The following is an 18,181-nucleotide window of genomic DNA, read 5'->3' on the forward strand; positions in this document are numbered from 1 at the left end:
GAAAACGAAGATCATGGCATCTGGTCCCATCACTTCATGGGAAATAGACGGGGAAACAGTTGAAACAGTGTCAGACTTTATTTTGGGGGGCTTCAAAATCACTGCAGATGGTGACTGCAGCCATGAAATTAAAAAATGCTTACTCCTTGGAAGGAAAGCTATGACCGACCTAGACAGCATATTGAAAAGCAGAGACATTACTTTGCCAACAAAGGTCCATCTAGTCAAGGCTATGGTTTTTTCAGTGGTCATGTATGGATGTGAAGTGAAGTAAAGTAGCTCAGTCGTCTCTGACTCTTTGCGACCCCGTGGACTATAGCCCACCAGGCTCCTCCATCCATGGGATTCTCCAGGCAAGAATACTGGAGTGGGTTTCCATTTCCTTCTCCAGGGGATCTTCCCGACTCAGGGATCAAACCCAGGTCTCCTGCATTGCAGGCAGACGCTTTAACCTCTGAGCCACCAGGGAAGCCCCATGGATGTGAGAGTTGGACTGTGAAGAAGGCTGAGTGCCGAAGAATTGATGCTTTTGAACTGTGGTGTTGGAGAAGACTCTTGAGAGTCCCTTGGACTGCAAGGAGATCCAACCAGTCCACTCTAAAGGAAATCAGCCCTGGGATTTCTTTGGAAGGAATGATGCTAAAGCTGAAAGTCCAGTACTTTGGCCACCTCATGCAAAGAGTTGACTCACTGGAAAAGACTCTGATGCTGGGAGGGATTGGGGGCAGGAGGAGAAGGGGACGACAGAGGATGAGATGGCTGGATGGCATCACCGACTCAATGGACATGAGTTTGAGTGAACTCCGGAAGTTGGTGATGGATAGGGAGGCCTGGTGTGCTGCAATTCATGGGGTGGCAAAGAGCTGGACACGACTGAGCGATTGAACTGAACTGAACTGAACCATGAAGAAACAATACAACCACCAAAACTGAGATATTCTGCAACACAGATGGGCTCTTAACACTAAATACAGAGGGTAATCTTGGATTGGATGTTGGATTGGACAAGACATACAGCTCTGATGAACGTTTTGGAATAATTCTGGAAAGATCTGAGTAGAACTGTATATAAAGCTAACAAAAACATGAACATAGAAAACTATCTGCTATTGTTCCAAGGAAGAGGTACACAAATTTTGAATTAAAGAGTTAAAAACTTGCATAACAATTGGACAATGTCATAACATTCAGGACATGAATAATGAACTCACTGCATTAAACACAGCATAGACCAAACTCAGGTACTATCAAACCTTCAAGCTGCTTTAATGTGGTATTAGTGTATCATTCATGTGCAGGGAGACCACATTATAGTGTGCCTGATAATTTAGGGTTGTTTTATCAATTTAAACACAGAAATTTGATAAGCATTTCTCTGTATAAACTGTTATGTTTAACAATCATTTTATCTTTATATTTTTATATCAATCAAGTGTAACTTTTAAAATGGACATTTCGGTAAGTAAGCTAAGAACATTAAACTGGTATTATTTTTAGTCCTAGTGGCAAAAAACCAAACCATACATTTTTGAGGAAAAAAAAAAAAAAGAAAAAACCCACATCTTTTCTGAATGCAGCAGCAGTAGTAAACCATATGATGCTAATGGAAGTGGCTCCAAAGTGTCTCATTTCATTAATGAAGGACTAGTGAAGTCAAGCTTGGTTTTAGTCTCTGAGCCCTCATGCAGTAGGCTTGGTTTTTTATCACGTGACACTAAAACCAGTGAGTTCTTTTCCAGTGACACCATGGCTTAAAGTATTTGAGATCTGGGTTATGATAAAGAAACTACGACAAAGTTAGCAAAGTATTTCTTCAAAGCAATTTGAAGAATGACAAGTTTATTGCTGATAGGAAAGTTATTTTAGTATATGTGATTTAAACATGAGTATGATATAAAGGAGTCTCTTATCTGTTTCTTGCTGACAAACATTAACTGACAGTTATCTGTCAATTAAAATAAAAGTGGGATCCTATAATATCAGATGAGATTTGAAGTTTAAGTGTTTGCAAGAATAAGTTCCAATGACACAGCTGCAGGACAGGGTAACAGTTTACATTAAGGAGTCTGTGTTAGAATATTAATCAACACATTGCTTCTTTCATTGAAAAACATCTTACTATAAAAAAAAACAAAAACAAAAAACCCCCATTATTCTTATCAAGGTAGTAGAAACTATGAATTATGTAAAGCTAATGCATTAAATTTAGAAGACTATATTTGATAAACTGAAAACCGATCATAGAAGTGGATGTTATCATATATGTTGATGTACAATGGTTATGAAGAAAGTGACCTAAGAATGATGAAATACAGAATAAACTTATTTCTTCCGAAAGAGAAACGATAACCATATGGTCCCCAATTTAAAGATCCCAATTACACAGTAAAACATGCTGATTTATCTGCTTGGTTTGGAGGGGTTTTTTGGGTGTTTTTCTTTTTTTGGCCAAGACACCCAGCTTGCAGGATTTCAGTTCCCACAACCAGGAACCGAACCCGGGCCCTCAGCAGTGAAAGCATGGACTCCTAACATCTGGACAATAACGGCATTCCCAGTTTGGTATTTGTGATCATCTTAGTATTTTCACACATGGAACTGAGTCAACATATTTTTCAAAAGCAAATAAATTATAAGAGTAGGAGTGAAAGTTTAAAGCCTGAAGAACAGTTCTTATTAGTTAACACATTTCATAGAATACTCTGAGTTGTATTTTCCATATAAAAAATTCACACATAGGAAATCCCTTTTTCCCACTGAAATACAACTTAATTTAATTATAACTTGATGGGATAAATGACTGGAACTGACTACTGATAAAGCATGGAAGATGATTTCTGAAAGTACAGTTATTACTAATCAATTCACGACAGACCTAAGTCAAATCACTATGCCAGGAGGAACTTCATCTGTTATCTAACTGTATCTTATCTGCTGTTTTCATATTATAATTTTAAATAAATGGGGAAGAGGAAATTCTAGGCATGTGGCTCTCATCCAGAACAGCCAAGAGTATTAAGACTATACTGCTTTTCTAAACTAGTAACAAACCTATGAATCACTTAAAAAAATAATATTGAGATAATAGTAACAGAATCAAACGTCTCTAGAAATGTGGCATGGTCAGCTTTCATGAGCTGGGTAATTTCATCCACTAACGAGCGGAAGGATTATTCCAAGTATTCTGGGGAAGGGGTGGAGATGTCCAGGAGCTGGCCCTGCCCCCTTTCTGGTCTTCTGATAGCGCCTTGGAACTGTCATGGCACCTCTGGGTATGTCACTTAGCTTGCTGCCTGAGGATCAAGGTCCAGTGGAAGTTGACTTTCCTGATAGCTCAGCGGGTAAAGAATCTGCCTGCAATGCAGAAGACCCTGGTTCTATTCTTGGGTTGGGAAGATCTGCTGGGGAAGGGATAGGCTACCCACTCCATTATTCTTGGGCTTCCCTTGTGGCTCAGCTGATGAAGAATCTGCTGCAATATGGGAGACCAGGGTTCGAGCCCTGGGTTGGGAAGATCCCCTGGAGAAGGGAAAGGCTACCCACTCCAGTATTTTGGCTGGAGAATCCCATGGGCTGTGTAGTCCATGGGGTTGCAGAGAGTCGGACACAACTGAGCGACTTTCACTTTTCACATAGCCCAATTTTAAGGAAAATAATAAAGGGAGAAATTGCCAAAGTCACAATGCATGGCAACAAGTAGGTGGAACCAAATATGTAACGCTGAACTCTTACATTTTCTTGTTTCTATTTAGTCATCCACTTCATACTACCTCCAAACTACATTATCATATGTTAAAGGACCATTCTCGTGTTCCCTGATAATTAATGGAACCACTGTTGAGTTCTAATAGAAAAGAACCTTGAGTTTTAATAGAATTCCTCCAAACTATTTAGATGGGTTGGTACAAGGACAGATGTCTAACCCCATTTAAAAAGATGTTCCATTTAGGTCGTTAAGAATCCACCTCGCAACGCAGGGTTTGACTCCTGGCCTAGGAAGATCCCACATACCACAGAGCAACTAAGCCTTTTTCTCCCAAACAAGAGAAGCCACCCCAACGAGGAGCCCGCGCACCTCAACTAGAAAGGAGCTCCCGCTTGCCTAAACTAGAGAAGGCTCAGGTGCAGCAATGAAGACCCAGTGCAGCCAATAAACAAACAGTCAATATTACTAAAAGAAGGATGTTCCTTTTTAAAAGAACCAGGTTGAAGTTTGTAAACGTCATCCTACCTGACTTTTTCACCAGCAATATCAAACACCTTGGTGACTTTAGCTTCTTCTGGTTCTTTAGGTTTCTCTTGTTCTTCTGCTTTGACCACTTTACTTGAAGCCATCTCTTTATTCTCCTCTCCTGTCTATGAAAAAGAAGTGTATTAAGTTCGATACAAAATGAAAACTAAAGTTCCACTCAAACATGTTCCTGGCAATTCTTAACATTTGTTTCATCTCCAAACACTTAAATTCTCACTGAAAATTGATTTGATTAGAAAATCTTATGTTTCCTCCCATAGGGAATACTTTGCTTTTCACTTGGTAGGGTTAGTATTAAAAGGCCGCTAGTCTGATTTCTGTTGTTAAGCCTCAAATCTGAGTTCGCAAATTTAAAAAGTCTACCTGGGGAATTTCTGAAAAACATTCATCGCATTCAGCTATTAACTTACTTTAACTTGTGTACACGGAGGCACTTCCGATTTTGGTTCTACGTCACTGACGGAGCTGGCCAACATTTCCTCCTCCTCCTCTTCCCTGGCACCCTCGGACTCGGCGCCTTTTTCTCGCTCTGCAGCTGCATCTTCCTTCTCACTAATACTCCCTCCAGATTCCCTGCTGGCATCCTCCTCGTCCTCGTGTTGTGGAGAGAGGCCACTGTGTTTTCTCTTCCTAATCACCATCACAAGGAAAAAACAAAATAAACGGGCAAAATAATTTTATTTATCCCTTCCTGAATACCAAACATAATGTTGTAAACCTCAGAAAACTTGAAATCAGGGACTACTGATTAACACACAGGATACAGTGAGTGTGAGAGGTAAGCTGAGATTCTGTGGAAGAAAAAAAGAACCCAACTCACACAGTTAGCATTTTCCCAAAACACTTAGAACCAAAATATATGCTGTTCTACTTCTGAGTTAGGACTAGCTATTCTCACCAAGAAAACACCCAAAATCACTTCACAGAATCAGTATGTTCAAAAAGAGACCTCTGAGAACATACATACGCCAGATATTTTTGACTTTTGAGACTGACTAATGAGAGAGACTAATGAGAGCCTCAGATTTATCCAGACTGTCTCTTCCTAGGGTTCTCACCGTGTGAGGAATGGAGAGCCTTGTTTCTTGAGTATTTTCTGAAGATAGCAAAAATGGAATACAGAAAAACTCAAGGATAAAGGCACTGAACCCAAGATTAAATTGCTTAATGCTATTCTGAATTCAAATCAATCACCTGATACTCAAAATTCTTTTTCTACAATCTACTTTTTAATGTCCAGGAAAACTTCTACTGAAAGGTTCCCTTATCTGACTTAAATAACTTGAGAAATTTCGTAATTTCACAAAGCAACAAAGGCTAGGGATGGGATACATTATTTTTTCTAGTAATTGAGTCTTTCTCCCCCGCCCCTTTTTTTTTTTTCTATTTGGCACATCACACAGCTTCTAGGATCTTAGTTCCCTAACCAGGGATTGAACGCAGGCCATGGCATTGGAAGCACGGAGTCCTAACCAGAGAATTTCTAAGTTTTTCATTTTAAATCAGGCACACTTATTACATATGAATTTTTTTTTTAAGCTAAAGCTCATTTTTAAAGCTTCCCAGAGAATAAGAATTAAATCCTAAAATGTCACCAAGTATTTCCCTCAATGAGAAAAGGTTAGAAATTCTAACAGAAAGAAATCTGTCATCAGACCAATCCCAGCAATCTGGATGGATGTGTCAACAGCTGCTGACTTCAGGGCCTTGAGGGCAGCATCACCTGGCCAGAACGTTCTCAGCCTTTCTTTTTGTCCCTTTGGTTTTCTGTGAATCCTCTTCAGCAGCCATTTCACCTTCCTTCACTAATTCATTTACAGCATCTTCATGACGCTCTCCACCTGAAATCACATAAGAAGGTGGTCAGAAAGACAGAAGTAAAAGTTTTTGGCATCAAGATGACACATTTTCACTCAGAAAAAAAGTCTAGTGCTTTCCTCTGTTCTTCCCCAGACTAAAGTATAATTTTCTGAGGGTTGTCCTCCCTGCTTCTAAAGACAGGATAAGTTCCCCTATTCCAGGCCTCCAGGGCAGTCCATAATTCATCCTTAACTCATCCCACTTATATTTAATGTTTGCAATTTCTGCTATGCTCCACATACCATGAGATCACAGATCTGTATGTCTTTATAAGTAAATGCTGGTATGGCAAAACCAATACAGTATTGTAAAGTAAAATAAAGTAAAAATAAAAATTTAAAAATAATTAAAAAAAAAAAAAGTAAATGCTGAATGAATGAACAGAAATTCCAAAACTACTTCTGTAAGTTTCAAAGAAGAAATTGATGTTTCTACCTCATCTTGGACATCTTTCAAACTAAACAAAACATACTTTGTGTTATCAATAAAAGAGGCTTAGAAAAAGGCTTAAAGACTTCAAGCTAGGCATAGCAGAAAAAGCAAATATATCGATTTCCCACCTTTGGACAGTGACATTCAGGGTCCCCAACAAAAGTGCTCCTTGGATGCCCAGTCTGACCACATTCTGTGGGTAGCTGTCAACAGATCCTGTACACACAGATTCAACCAGATTTATTCTTTTTTACTTCACATAAGCTTTTACTGCAAGTATAGCATACCAAAAAGCACATGAGCTAAAGTACAGGTCAATGAAATTAAGCAAACTGAACACTCCTGTGTAACTAGACCCATCTGAGAAGCAGAACATGAGCAGCTCTGCAGAAGCCCCTGGTGCCCTACTGCAACCACTAGCACCAGCCACATGCCCGAGAACTGCTATCCTCAAGGGTAACATCACAGATTAGTTTTGTTTTTTAGCTTTAGGAAGAAGTTTATAATATGTACTCTTGCATACATCATCTTTCACTCAACATTCCATTTGTAAGTCACCCAGTTCCTTGCATATAACTGTAGCGTATTTATTCTCATCCCTAAATAGTTTCACTGTAGACTAAACCACAATTTATTTATCCATTTTTCTGTTGACAGCCATTTGCTTTGGGGCCAGTTATAAACAGTGCTATTTTTAATAACCCTGCACTTCCAATTAGCTTTTAAATATTCCTCACAACGAACTAAGACCACTAAACACTTGAAGAAAGCCTCTACTATCAAAGGCAAGACTGAAAACAAACAAGGGAATTTAGAGGAAACAAAACTAGGAAAAAGAAAAAAAAACTTTATAATTAATCTCCTCAGAGAGGCATTTACAAAATAAAGATGACTAAAAATTTTTCAGAAAATGAAAAAACTAATGAGAAAATTCCTGGACTTCTCTGGTGGCACAGTGGATAAGAAGCCACCTCCAATGCAAGAGACTTGAGTTCAATCCCTGATCTGGGGAGACTCCACGTCATGGATTAGCTAAGCCCTTGTGTAACAACTACTGAGCCTGAGCCCGAGAGCTGTGACTACTGAAGCCAGTGCACCCCAAGCAGAGAGCAGCCCTTGCCTGCCAAAATTAGAGGAAGCCCACGCAAAAGCAGAGAAGACCCAGTACAACCAAAAATAAACAAATTCACTACTGGAAAAAGAAAAAGGCAAGCAAAACTCTGATGAGAGTGAGCCACCCATAAGAAAATCTTACAAATAAGCATTTGAGGCTGACTATTTAGTCAACACAAGGGTTCTAAAACTGAAGAAAGTCATGTTTTAGACACCAAGTGTCAAGTGAAAGTCTCTTGAGATATCTGAACACACAAATGTAATTTTGCTTCCTCCTAAAATCTGAGTAAAATGACTTACAACAAACCGACAGTGGTGGGCACCTCGCTGTACTGTGTTACTTTATACTAATGAAATCTAAAAAGGCAAAACTATGAGGAAAAACGGAAAACTAAGGAAAATTGCAATCTGTAAGGGCCAGGGCACAACACAGTGGGGTAACCAGTGGCAGAAGCAAGAGTTCTCTGTGTTGACCTCTCTGCAGGATTCTGAAAGCTCTTAAATTAAGCAAAGTTTAAATAAATATATAAACATAACCAAAATGATAACACAACCCACTAAGAAAGGATTTACTCCAAGTACTTTAGAAACAGTATTTTGACTGTACATCCTTAGCAAAAGGTTAAAGACCAGAGAAATACCAATAACCTCAGATATGCAGTTGACATCACCCTTATGGCAGAAAGTGAGGAGGAACTAAAAAGCCTCTTGATGAAAGTGAAAGTGGAGAGTGAAAAAGTTGGCTTAAAGCTCAACATTCAGAAAACGAAGATCATGCTATCTGGTCCCATCAGTTCATGGGAAATAGATGGGGAAACACTGGAAACAGTGTCAGACTTTATTTTGGGGGGCTCCAAAATCACTGCAGATGGTGACTGCAGCCATGAAATTAAAAGACGACTAGTCCTTGGAAGAAAAGTTATGACCAACCTAGATAGCATATTCAAAAGCAGAGACATTGCTTTGCCAACAAAGGTCCATCTAGTCAAGGCTATGGTTTTTCCAGTGGTCACATATGGGTGTGAGAGTTGGACTGTGAAGAAAGCTGAGCGCCGAAGAACTGATGCTTTTGAACTGTGGTGTTGGAGAAGACTCCTGAGAGTCCCTTGGACTGCAAGGAGATCCAACCAGTCCATTCTAAAGGAGATCAGCCCTGGGATTTCTTTGGAAGGAATGATGCTAAAGCTGAAACTCTACTACTTTGGCTGCCTCATGAGAAGAGTTGACTCATTGGAAAAGATTCTGATGCTGGGAGGGATTGGGGGCAAGAGGAAAAGGGGATGACAGAGGATGAGATGGCTGGATGGCATCACCGACTTGATGGACTTGAGTTTGAGTGAACTCCAGGAGATGGTGATGGACAGGGAGGCCTGGCATGCTGCTATTCATGGGGTCTCGAAGAGTGAGACACGACACAACTGAGCGACTGAACTGAACTGAAAGACCAGAAAAGTTATATTATGAGAAATAACATCAGTGTTGTTATTTTGAAACTATGTATTTTATAATATAGATAAAAGGAAGGAAGTTGTTATGCTAATAATGCTAAAGAATCCAGATCTTCAGAGTAACAGAAATGACACTATTATAAAATCAAATAAATTAAGTGAAAACAAATGTTAAAGCTGAATTTAAAATTCAGAACTCTTAGAGTCACAGACTTAAAAAATGAACTCATGGTTGCAGGGGTTGGAGGAGGGATAGTTAAGGACTTTGGGAAGGTTATGTATACAATTCTGTATTTAAAATGGATAACCAACAAAAATCTGTTGTACAGCACACAGAACTCTGTTCAACGTTATGCGCCAGCCTGGATGGCAGTGTTATGTGCCAGCAAGGTTTCCAGGAGAATGAATATATGTATATGTATGGCTGAGTCCCTTCACTGTTCACCTGTAACTATGACAACATTGTTAATAGGCTATACCCCAATACAAAATGTTTTTGGTGTTAAAAAAATTAAAATTAAAAAAAAAACTTTAAAAGCCCCGATTAAATGGAAAAAAATTCCGAACTCTAAACATTTTATAAGGTAAATATTTTCTAGCTCTGAAGCAACGTCACTCTACCAACAACGAGCATTTCTTTAAAGCTCAGATTGTTCTTTCATGACTCTACTCAAAAAGGGTTCCCCAAAAAGTACAGCTAACTTTGGATTTGAGGGAAGGAAAGCACAAGGTGAAATGGGGAAATTTTGCTGTACCAGAAAACAAGGAAGTTAGGTATAATGGGTCACATTAAAAGGATGTAAGATCTAGTTTGAAAGAACTTATAGTGGCCAAAAGTGATGCCGAGACCATTAAAAGGAATAACTATTACTGAAATACACTGAATTGATTGGGGGGAAAAAAAAACTGTTACCCCTTTATGCTAATTACAAATTTTTAAAAAACAGGAAAAAATACTTTGCACCATTTTACGTTACCATTAAGATTATTCCCAATTTTGAAAATTGGTAATTAAGAGAAATGAATTAAATATTCATCCTGCTCCAGCTGACAGGAAAAGCTGCACTTTCCCAACAACATCAACCAATAAATGCAAAAGAACCACAAAACTAGAAAGAGACTCACTCTTACACCACAATGATGGTAGTAATTCAACCAAAGATTATCATGTCAGGTAAAAGACAATTTAAGTTTTAATGATTAAGTATATTATTAGGTTAGTGCAAAAATAATTTGAAATTTGGCATTTGATTTTGGAATAAATTAAATGAATGTGGTCATGTTATACATCATTTTAATGCACATTTCTCTTTTTTTTTTGTGCTAATGACTTATTACTTGCTGTTCATTTTATACTGAGACTATGGAAATGTTACAGAAAGAGAAAATTCGAGCAATTTCCTTGAGTTCAAAATGCTGTAAAGCAGCGGAGACAACCCGCAATATCAGCAACACATCTGGGCAGTGGAGGTTCAAGAAGTTTTGCAAAGGAGACCTTGAAGAGAGATATCAGTCAGCCATCGGAAGTTGACAAGGACCAACTGACAGCCATCACTGAAGCCGATCCTCTTAAAACTACAGAAGTTGCCTAAGAACCCAAGGTCGACCACCTGTGGTCATTTGGCATTTGAAGCAAATTGAAAAGGTGAAAAAGGTCAATAAGTGGGTGCCATAAGCTGTCCGCAAATTTTAAAAAATCGTCCTTTTGAAATGTCATCTTCTCTTATTCTACACAACAATGAACCATTTCTCTATTGGATTGTGACCTGCGGGGAAAAGTGGATCATATACAACTGCTAATGACCAGCTCAGTGGTTGGACAAAAAAGCTCCCTTTGGAGCTTCCCAAACATGCACCCAAAAAAGGCCATGGTCACTGTTTGGTGTTCTGCGGCCAGTATGATCCACCACAGCTTTCTGAATCCTGGCTAAACTATTCCATCTGAGAAGTAGGCTCAGCAAATCGATAAAAGGCACCGAAAACTGCAATGCCTGCAACAAGCATTGGACAAAAGAAAGGGCCCGATTCTTCTCCAAGACAATACCCAACTGCACATCACACAACAAACGCTTCAAAAGTTGAACGAAGTAGTCTACAAAGTTTTGTTTCCTCTGCCATTACCTGATCTCTTTTCAACTGACTACCACTTCAAGCATCTTGACAACTTTTAGCACGGAAAATGCTTCCGCAACAAGCAGGATTCAGAAAATGCTTTTCAAGAATTCGTTGAATCCCAAAGCATACATTGTTATGCTACAAGAATAAACAAACTTATTTGTTGTTGGCAAAAATATGCGTTGATTATAATGGTTCCTATTTTGATTAATAGAGATGTCTGAGCCTAGTTAGGATTTAAAATTCAGTCTGAAACCACAGTTATGTTTGCACCAACCTAATATAACACAAAACACTTTCCAGTTCCAAGGGAAAAAATAATTACACAATTAAGGGATCAAATTCTCTTCATTCTGATCCAGAACTCACAACTATGGGAAATAATCAGGTATTTTGTTTTCCGATATCATGCATTACGAAACACACACATCAGCTATGAACTTTTTTTTTTTTTCAGCTAAAATTATTTCATTTGAACCCACCAAGCATTTAGATCTAACTTCTAATTTAACATGGGCTTCCCTGATAGCTCAGTTGGTAAAAAATCTGCCTGCAATGCAGAGACCCCAGTTCGATTCCCGGGTCAAGAAGATCTCCTGGAGAAGGGACAGGCTACCCAATCCAGTGTTCTTGGGCTTCCTTCGTGGCTCAGCTGGTAAAGAATCCATCCACAATGCAGGAGACCTGGGTTCGATTCCTGGCTTGGGAAGATCCCCTGGAGAAGGGAAAGGCTACCCGCTCCAGTATTCTGGCCTGGAGAATTCCATGGGCTGTACAGTCCATGGGGTCGCAAGAGTCGGACACGAACTGAGCGACTTTCACTCACTCACTTGAATTTAACGCAAGTTCAAGGGACAAAGGAATCACCTAATACCATGAGGGAGTAACCGGACAAAATTCCGTAGGACATACCGCCTGGCCTCTATGCCAATGTGCTACAGAAACGTGCGTGTGCTCGAGTAAAACAGGCGTAAAGGACGCAACCGCTGAACGACACAAGTAGTCCGGAGCTCAACCAGGGTCTGAACAAAACGCTGTCGCCATTTCTGAGTCAACAGGGAAAACCTGAATACGGTTTGCATATTAGATGAGCTCAAAGTTTACTGAAATGGACAGGGAGAGAAATGTTCACTGAAAAGAGCAGGCTACAAAGACACATGAAAAAAGTGTGATTTTAGGTAGGGGAAAAAAACAAATATTAATAACAACACTTGGGAATAGAAAAAAGATAAGAGCGGGTTTCACTAAGAAATCAATACTGATAATCTCTAGGTGGTGGGGATGTAGTAATTCTGATTTTATGTTTAATTGCCTGCATTTTCTAATTTTCAACAAAGTTCATGCATTTTTGTTATAAGCTTATTTTTCTTCATAAAACTGGGTGAATGTTGCAGACAGCTCAAAGAGATGTTTGTAGCTCTAGATCTTAAATATGAAAAAAGATACTCTATCGCACTGATAAGAGAAAAGCAAATTTCAAACTATGTAACAGAAACTACAATTAAATTCCATGTGGTCACTATAAGAATAACATCCCTAGAGACAAAAAAAGCACAAAATGAACAAATCTTTTTAAAAATGAAGTACAGTTGATACGAGTTTCAAGGGGACAGTGTAGTGATTCAGCATTCTTTTCTTTTACTTTATTTTGTACATTTTTGGCTGTGCTGCGTCTTTGCTGCTGCACGGGCTTTTTCAAGTTGTGGGGAGCAGGGCTACCCTAGCCTCGGTGTGCGAGCTTCCCTCCGCAGCGACCTCTCCGCTGCAGAGCACAGGCTTCAGGAGATGTGGCTCCCGGCTTTAGAGCACAGGCTGGCATTTGGGCCCAGTTGCTCCAGGGCATGTGGATTTTCCCACATCAGGGACTGGACTCGAGTCTCCCACACTGGCAGGCAGATTCTTCACCGCTGAGCCACCAGGGAAGCCCTCGGTACTTTTTATAGCAAATGAACAAATCTTGTCCAAAGACTCGAAGCCTGCATCACCTTTTCAGTCCTCCATGCTTAAACATGAATCAAACAACTAAGAATTACTGAAAAAAATATCAGAGAATGTGTCTAACATGTTAATGCCCAAAACAAACAAAACAAACACCTAGGGTGAATAAAAAACTCAGAGGAAACAGATTGTTTTCTCATTTTATCAGGCTAGCATTATTTGATACCAATCAGACAAGGAAATTAACCAGAAAACTATGGACCAACATTCCTTATAAACAAACACAAAACTTCTCAACAAAATTTGAGCAAACCAAATCCAGTCATGTAGAATACTACATCCAGTAAGTTTTATGGGGGTGGGGTGAGATGAATTTAAAATCAACCACATTAACAGATAAAAAAAGAAATACCACACGAGCAATACATGGTGAAAAAGCAGCTGACAAAATTCACCTCTCAGCAAATAAAGAATAGAGGGAATTCTTTAATTCCATAAGGCCTGAGGGGCAGTATACGCAGACTGCCAGGATTCAAATCCAAGCCCATCTAATCTAGCTGAGTAACTTTGGGTGCCTCACTCTCTTCTTTTGTAAAATGTTTTAGAAAAGCAAAAAACCTGCATAATTACACAGACCTGGTAATGTGACTAAGTAATCAGTTCAGTTCAGTTGCTCAGTCGTATCCAACTCTTTGCGACCCCATGAACCGCAGCACGCAACAATGTGAAGTGCTTAAGGCATCTATGAAAAACCTGAAGGTAACATTATACTGAATGGTGAAACACTCATGCTTTCTCCTTACAATTGGGAACAAGGCAAGAATGTCCACACTCACCACTCCTATTCAATACACACTGGAACTGTACCAAGTACAATAGGCTATCAAGAGAAATAAAAGCTATGCTTACAGAAGAGGAGGAAATAAAACTTTCTATACACAGATAATATTATTTTCAGGGGTAGGGAAGGGTAAGGTGGCCCTGGAACTGTTAAATTCAGTCGTGGTTACGTAACTATAAGCATTTGTCAAAAAAATCACAGAATACTCTGAGTGAATTTTACTGTACGTAAGTTAAAAGAAATATTTAGAACATTATTATCATTATTATTTGATAGATAAGTAGATGTATTTAGAGAGATATACATTCCATAAACAGAATGCTGACTGTCTCCAAAGGCCAAAGTGGCCCCAGGGGATGGAGTCACCTTAGCAAGTGAGCGCAGTCATGGGAGAAACACCTACAGAGTGCGGGCCACCTCAGACGGTGAGAAGCCCAAAGCGTACCTAATATCCATACAGCAATAAGATGCTCCACTCATGAAACAGAACATGATGCTATTTAAAAGTTGAAAAAAAATATTATTTTCAAAATTAAAAATATCTTGATGCCCAACCCTGGTTATGAGGACAACAAGAAAACAAAGCACACGCTCCCCAGTGGCTTCTGGAAGTTTCTGGTCTACAGTGTCAAGCAGCTGAAGGGTTGCTGACATGCGACCAACTGTACTGTGCTGTGACTGCTCCCAACACCTCCTCTAAGAACCTCAAAGTCACTGTGCAAAGAGCAGCCCACCAGGCCATCCCCAGTCAACAACCCCAGTGCCAGGCTGCACAGAGAAGAAACTGACGGACAGTTGATGCAAAGAGAAAAAACAACAGAAGCACCAGTCCATAAGGTGTAGCAAGAGTCAACATACAAATACGATGATTCCAAAAAAATGAAGAAAATTGTCCCCCGTAAATTTTAAAAGGTACAGAAGGAACAAAAACAAGATTCTATCAGAGTCCAGAGACAAATTTTATGTAAATGAGTAAAAACTAGCAACAAGCTTTTTTTAATAAAAGCACTGGAAACTTAGAAAATAATGGAGAAGTACCTTCAAAATTCAGATAAAAAATTATAGAATACAGAATTCCATACCAAACTATTAATCATGCCTGAGGGTCACCTGGTTATTTTTAGATAGTCATGGTCTCAAAATAAAAAAGTTTCTAACATGCATTTTTCTTCACGAAGTTATTTCAGGATTTATTCTTATTTTGGTGGAACACACCAAGAAAAAAGACACCATGGGAGCCAAGAGAACAGGGAGTCTAAGAGAAAAGGGACAGAAACAAAACATCCAAAGTAGTGGCCAAGATGGGAGATTGTCGGCTTAAAGAGTATAAAGCCAAGACAAATTGGAGCAGATGAGAAGACAAAGACGGACTTCAAAATAGCGAATGATTATCTAATAAATCTAAATACGTTGGGAGGTAATTTAAACAATTTTGAGCGTTTAGGATCAAATCAGTAGTAAGTACATAGATGACTAAACAACAAAATGGCAATTATTAACTCCAGAGAAAACTAGTGCAGGAAAAGCAGTAACTGCATATACAGATGGTTCAGTCACAAGATGTTCAAAGTCATTACAAAAAAAAAGAAACACTTAATATTAATAACAGTCTAACCCAAATTGACATAGGAACATTGGCAGGCTGGGGAAGTGGGAAGGGTCTGAAGGTGAAAAAGTGTGTGTTGGCAGAGAGGGGAAAGACTCACGATGTTAAAAGAAGACCTAACATGAGTGGGTTAAGTCAGCAGATGAGGGAAATACCAAATTTTAAAAGAAGAAAGCAGTTTCTTCAGTGGAGAACGGAAAGGGATAAGTGATGGAAATGGTTCAGTTTCAAAATAATTCTTTTAGAAATACTTGACTATTTCTAAGGAGGTGCATGGTAACTGATTACAATGAAAACTAACTTTCAAATAATCATGCTGATATCTAAAGAGCTTCCCAGATGGCGCTAATGGTAAGGAAACTGCATGCCAATGCAAGAGACGCAGGAGACCCCCTGGAGGAGAGCATGGCAACCTTCTCAAGTATTCTGGCCTGGAGAATCCCATGGACAGAGGAGTCTGACGGGCCCTCAGTCCCTAGGGTCACAAAGAGTGGGACTTAGCACGCACAGTGTTGGCGGGCAAGAATCTAACACAGGAACGGAGCGGGGAAACTATGTCAAGTCTTAGTCGATAATGGGAGCTCAGTAAGAGCCACACTGGTGACGGACTGATCAGAAATTCATCTTCGCTGTAGCCTCAAACTGAATGTAACGATTGGCTCGACCAAAAGAATGTGAACAAGGACAACTCTCCAGGCTTTTTTTTTTAATCTTGTTTGACCCAGTGTAACTGTGCGAGCAGATACTTCAATGAGATGTGGGAGTCTGGGGAACAGGCAGGATGGCAGGAGGGATAGGTATGGGTAACATTTTGGTCTGAAGCCTCTACATGTTGCCGAGCAGGCCCGTTAGGGACTCCTGGGCACAGAGGCCTTTTTGTCCCCTATTTCTTATAGGCAAGACTCCAGTCTCCAGGACCTTCCCTCATTTCCAAACAGCAGAACACTTGCTATTCAACGCAGAACAGCAAAGAAACCACTTGAGGCAAGATTAAAGAACCAGAGAAGCTCGCCACCATTGACAAACTGGACCACACCCTAATCTCGCCAGCAACCTTTTTGAAACTTTGCAGAAGAATACTAGACGGTTACTGCCTTGATCCTTTATCACTAACTCCTGCCTGACTATACGACCTTTCCGTACTCACCAGGGAGAGGGGCACAGTTCTTGACGCGCCAGCCTACCGTGTTGTCCTAACCCTTTGCCTGGCAAAGTAACAAAGCCACTCTTTCCTTTTCCTCCAAAACTCGTGCGCCTATTTCTGTCTGCATGGCGCACAGAGCGCCAAGATGTGGGCAACATAGAAAAACAATAAAACAAAGGTCTAAGAAGGGCTGAATACTGAGACTGCCAAGAAGCAAAAGACATCATTATGTGAACTTTTAACCACCCTCTCTCTTTTGAGGACAGAAAATGATGTATCGGGGTCGTGATGCTAGCAATTCCCTGGGGACGGAAGGTCTGCGTAAGATGGCCTTGCCGAAGCGTTCAGGGTTGCTGAGGGTACGCGATACCCAACCACCACTAACGGTCGAGCTCACCTGCGGGTTCCCGCCCTCTGAGAGGGGGCGTCGGCCGAACACGGCCCAGACAATCGGCCGCGGGAAAGGTCCCGGTCCGCTAACTGGGGCCACCCGGCCGCGCGGTGCGCGCTCAGGGCCGCTTGAGAACCACGCCACCCTCCCACCGGGCCCACAAACGCCTGCAAAGCGAGCCTCAAGCGAGGCGGGGGCGGGGCAAGTCGCCTCTCGCCTCCGGAGGAGTGCTCACCCGACAGCGCGTAGTCCTCGTCCTCCTTCGAGACGGAGAAATCCTCGGACTTAAACTCCTCCATACTGCTGCCGCGCGGGGCCTACGGTGCCTCAGCAACCGCCTCCAACGGCAAAGCTCTAGGGAGAGACCGTAGAAACGCGGAGTGCGCGGAGGCGACGGGGGATGGCGGCGGCTCCGGCGGCGCGTGCGCACACGCAGAAACGGCGCTAGGTCGAGAAGCACCACTTCCGGGCCAAAGCCGCGGACCTGACGCTTATATGGCGGTCGGCGGAATGCGGGCCTCGTCCTGGAGCGGTGCATGCTGGGACTTGTAGTCTTCAGAGCTCAGGGGCTTTGATTTAGTGTATCTGCTTAAGGAAAACTGGTTTTGCCCATGGGAACACAGTTGCCCTTCGTTAGTCACTGGTTGATATAACTGAATTCGCTTAGTTGTTAAAATAGTCACACACACACACACACACCCAAATCAATATTCACGGTGCTTTCTGGGGTTATTTTCCCCGATATGCTCAGAGAGTGAAAATATTGAGTTAACCAGTGGTGGGTTGTACTGAGGTTGCAGGCAGACAATTTGCTATCTTGCTTCAGCCCTCTTAGTGTAAATAAGTATCGTTTCCCAGTCTGTTTAGTGCCGCGTTTCCTTTTTTTTTTTTTTTTAATCGGTGTGCTTACAGTCGGTGATTTCGCTGTTTAAAATGACCCCTGGGTGTGTTGCAGGGAGGAAGCCAATTCTGACTCCAGGTTGGAAAGTTTCTTTGATTTCCTTTTATTATTATAATCATACTCAATGGCTTGCCTGGAGG

The 18,181-nt window shown here is 40.8% G+C and overlaps 1 protein-coding gene across 6 annotated transcripts in view; it reads right to left on the bottom strand.

Moving 5' to 3' along the window:
- The window catches only part of LOC106503077 (craniofacial development protein 2), a 38,291-nt gene extending 20,690 nt beyond the window's left edge, over window positions 1–17,601 (bottom strand). For all 6 annotated transcript variants that reach the window (XM_018061722.1, XM_018061725.1, XM_018061724.1 and 3 more), the window contains exons 1-4: window positions 17,376–17,601; window positions 5,976–6,093; window positions 4,663–4,882; window positions 4,232–4,356 (exon numbers count right to left, since the gene is read on the bottom strand). In XM_018061722.1, coding sequence (XP_017917211.1) covers window positions 4,232–4,356; window positions 4,663–4,882; window positions 5,976–6,093; window positions 17,376–17,439 — 527 coding nt within the window. In that variant the 5' untranslated portion in view covers window positions 17,440–17,601. The remainder of the gene's footprint in view (window positions 1–4,231; window positions 4,357–4,662; window positions 4,883–5,975; window positions 6,094–17,375) is intronic.

This window comes from Capra hircus, chromosome 18 (assembly GCF_001704415.2).
Source record: "Capra hircus breed San Clemente chromosome 18, ASM170441v1, whole genome shotgun sequence".
Lineage (NCBI taxonomy): Eukaryota > Metazoa > Chordata > Mammalia > Artiodactyla > Bovidae > Capra > Capra hircus.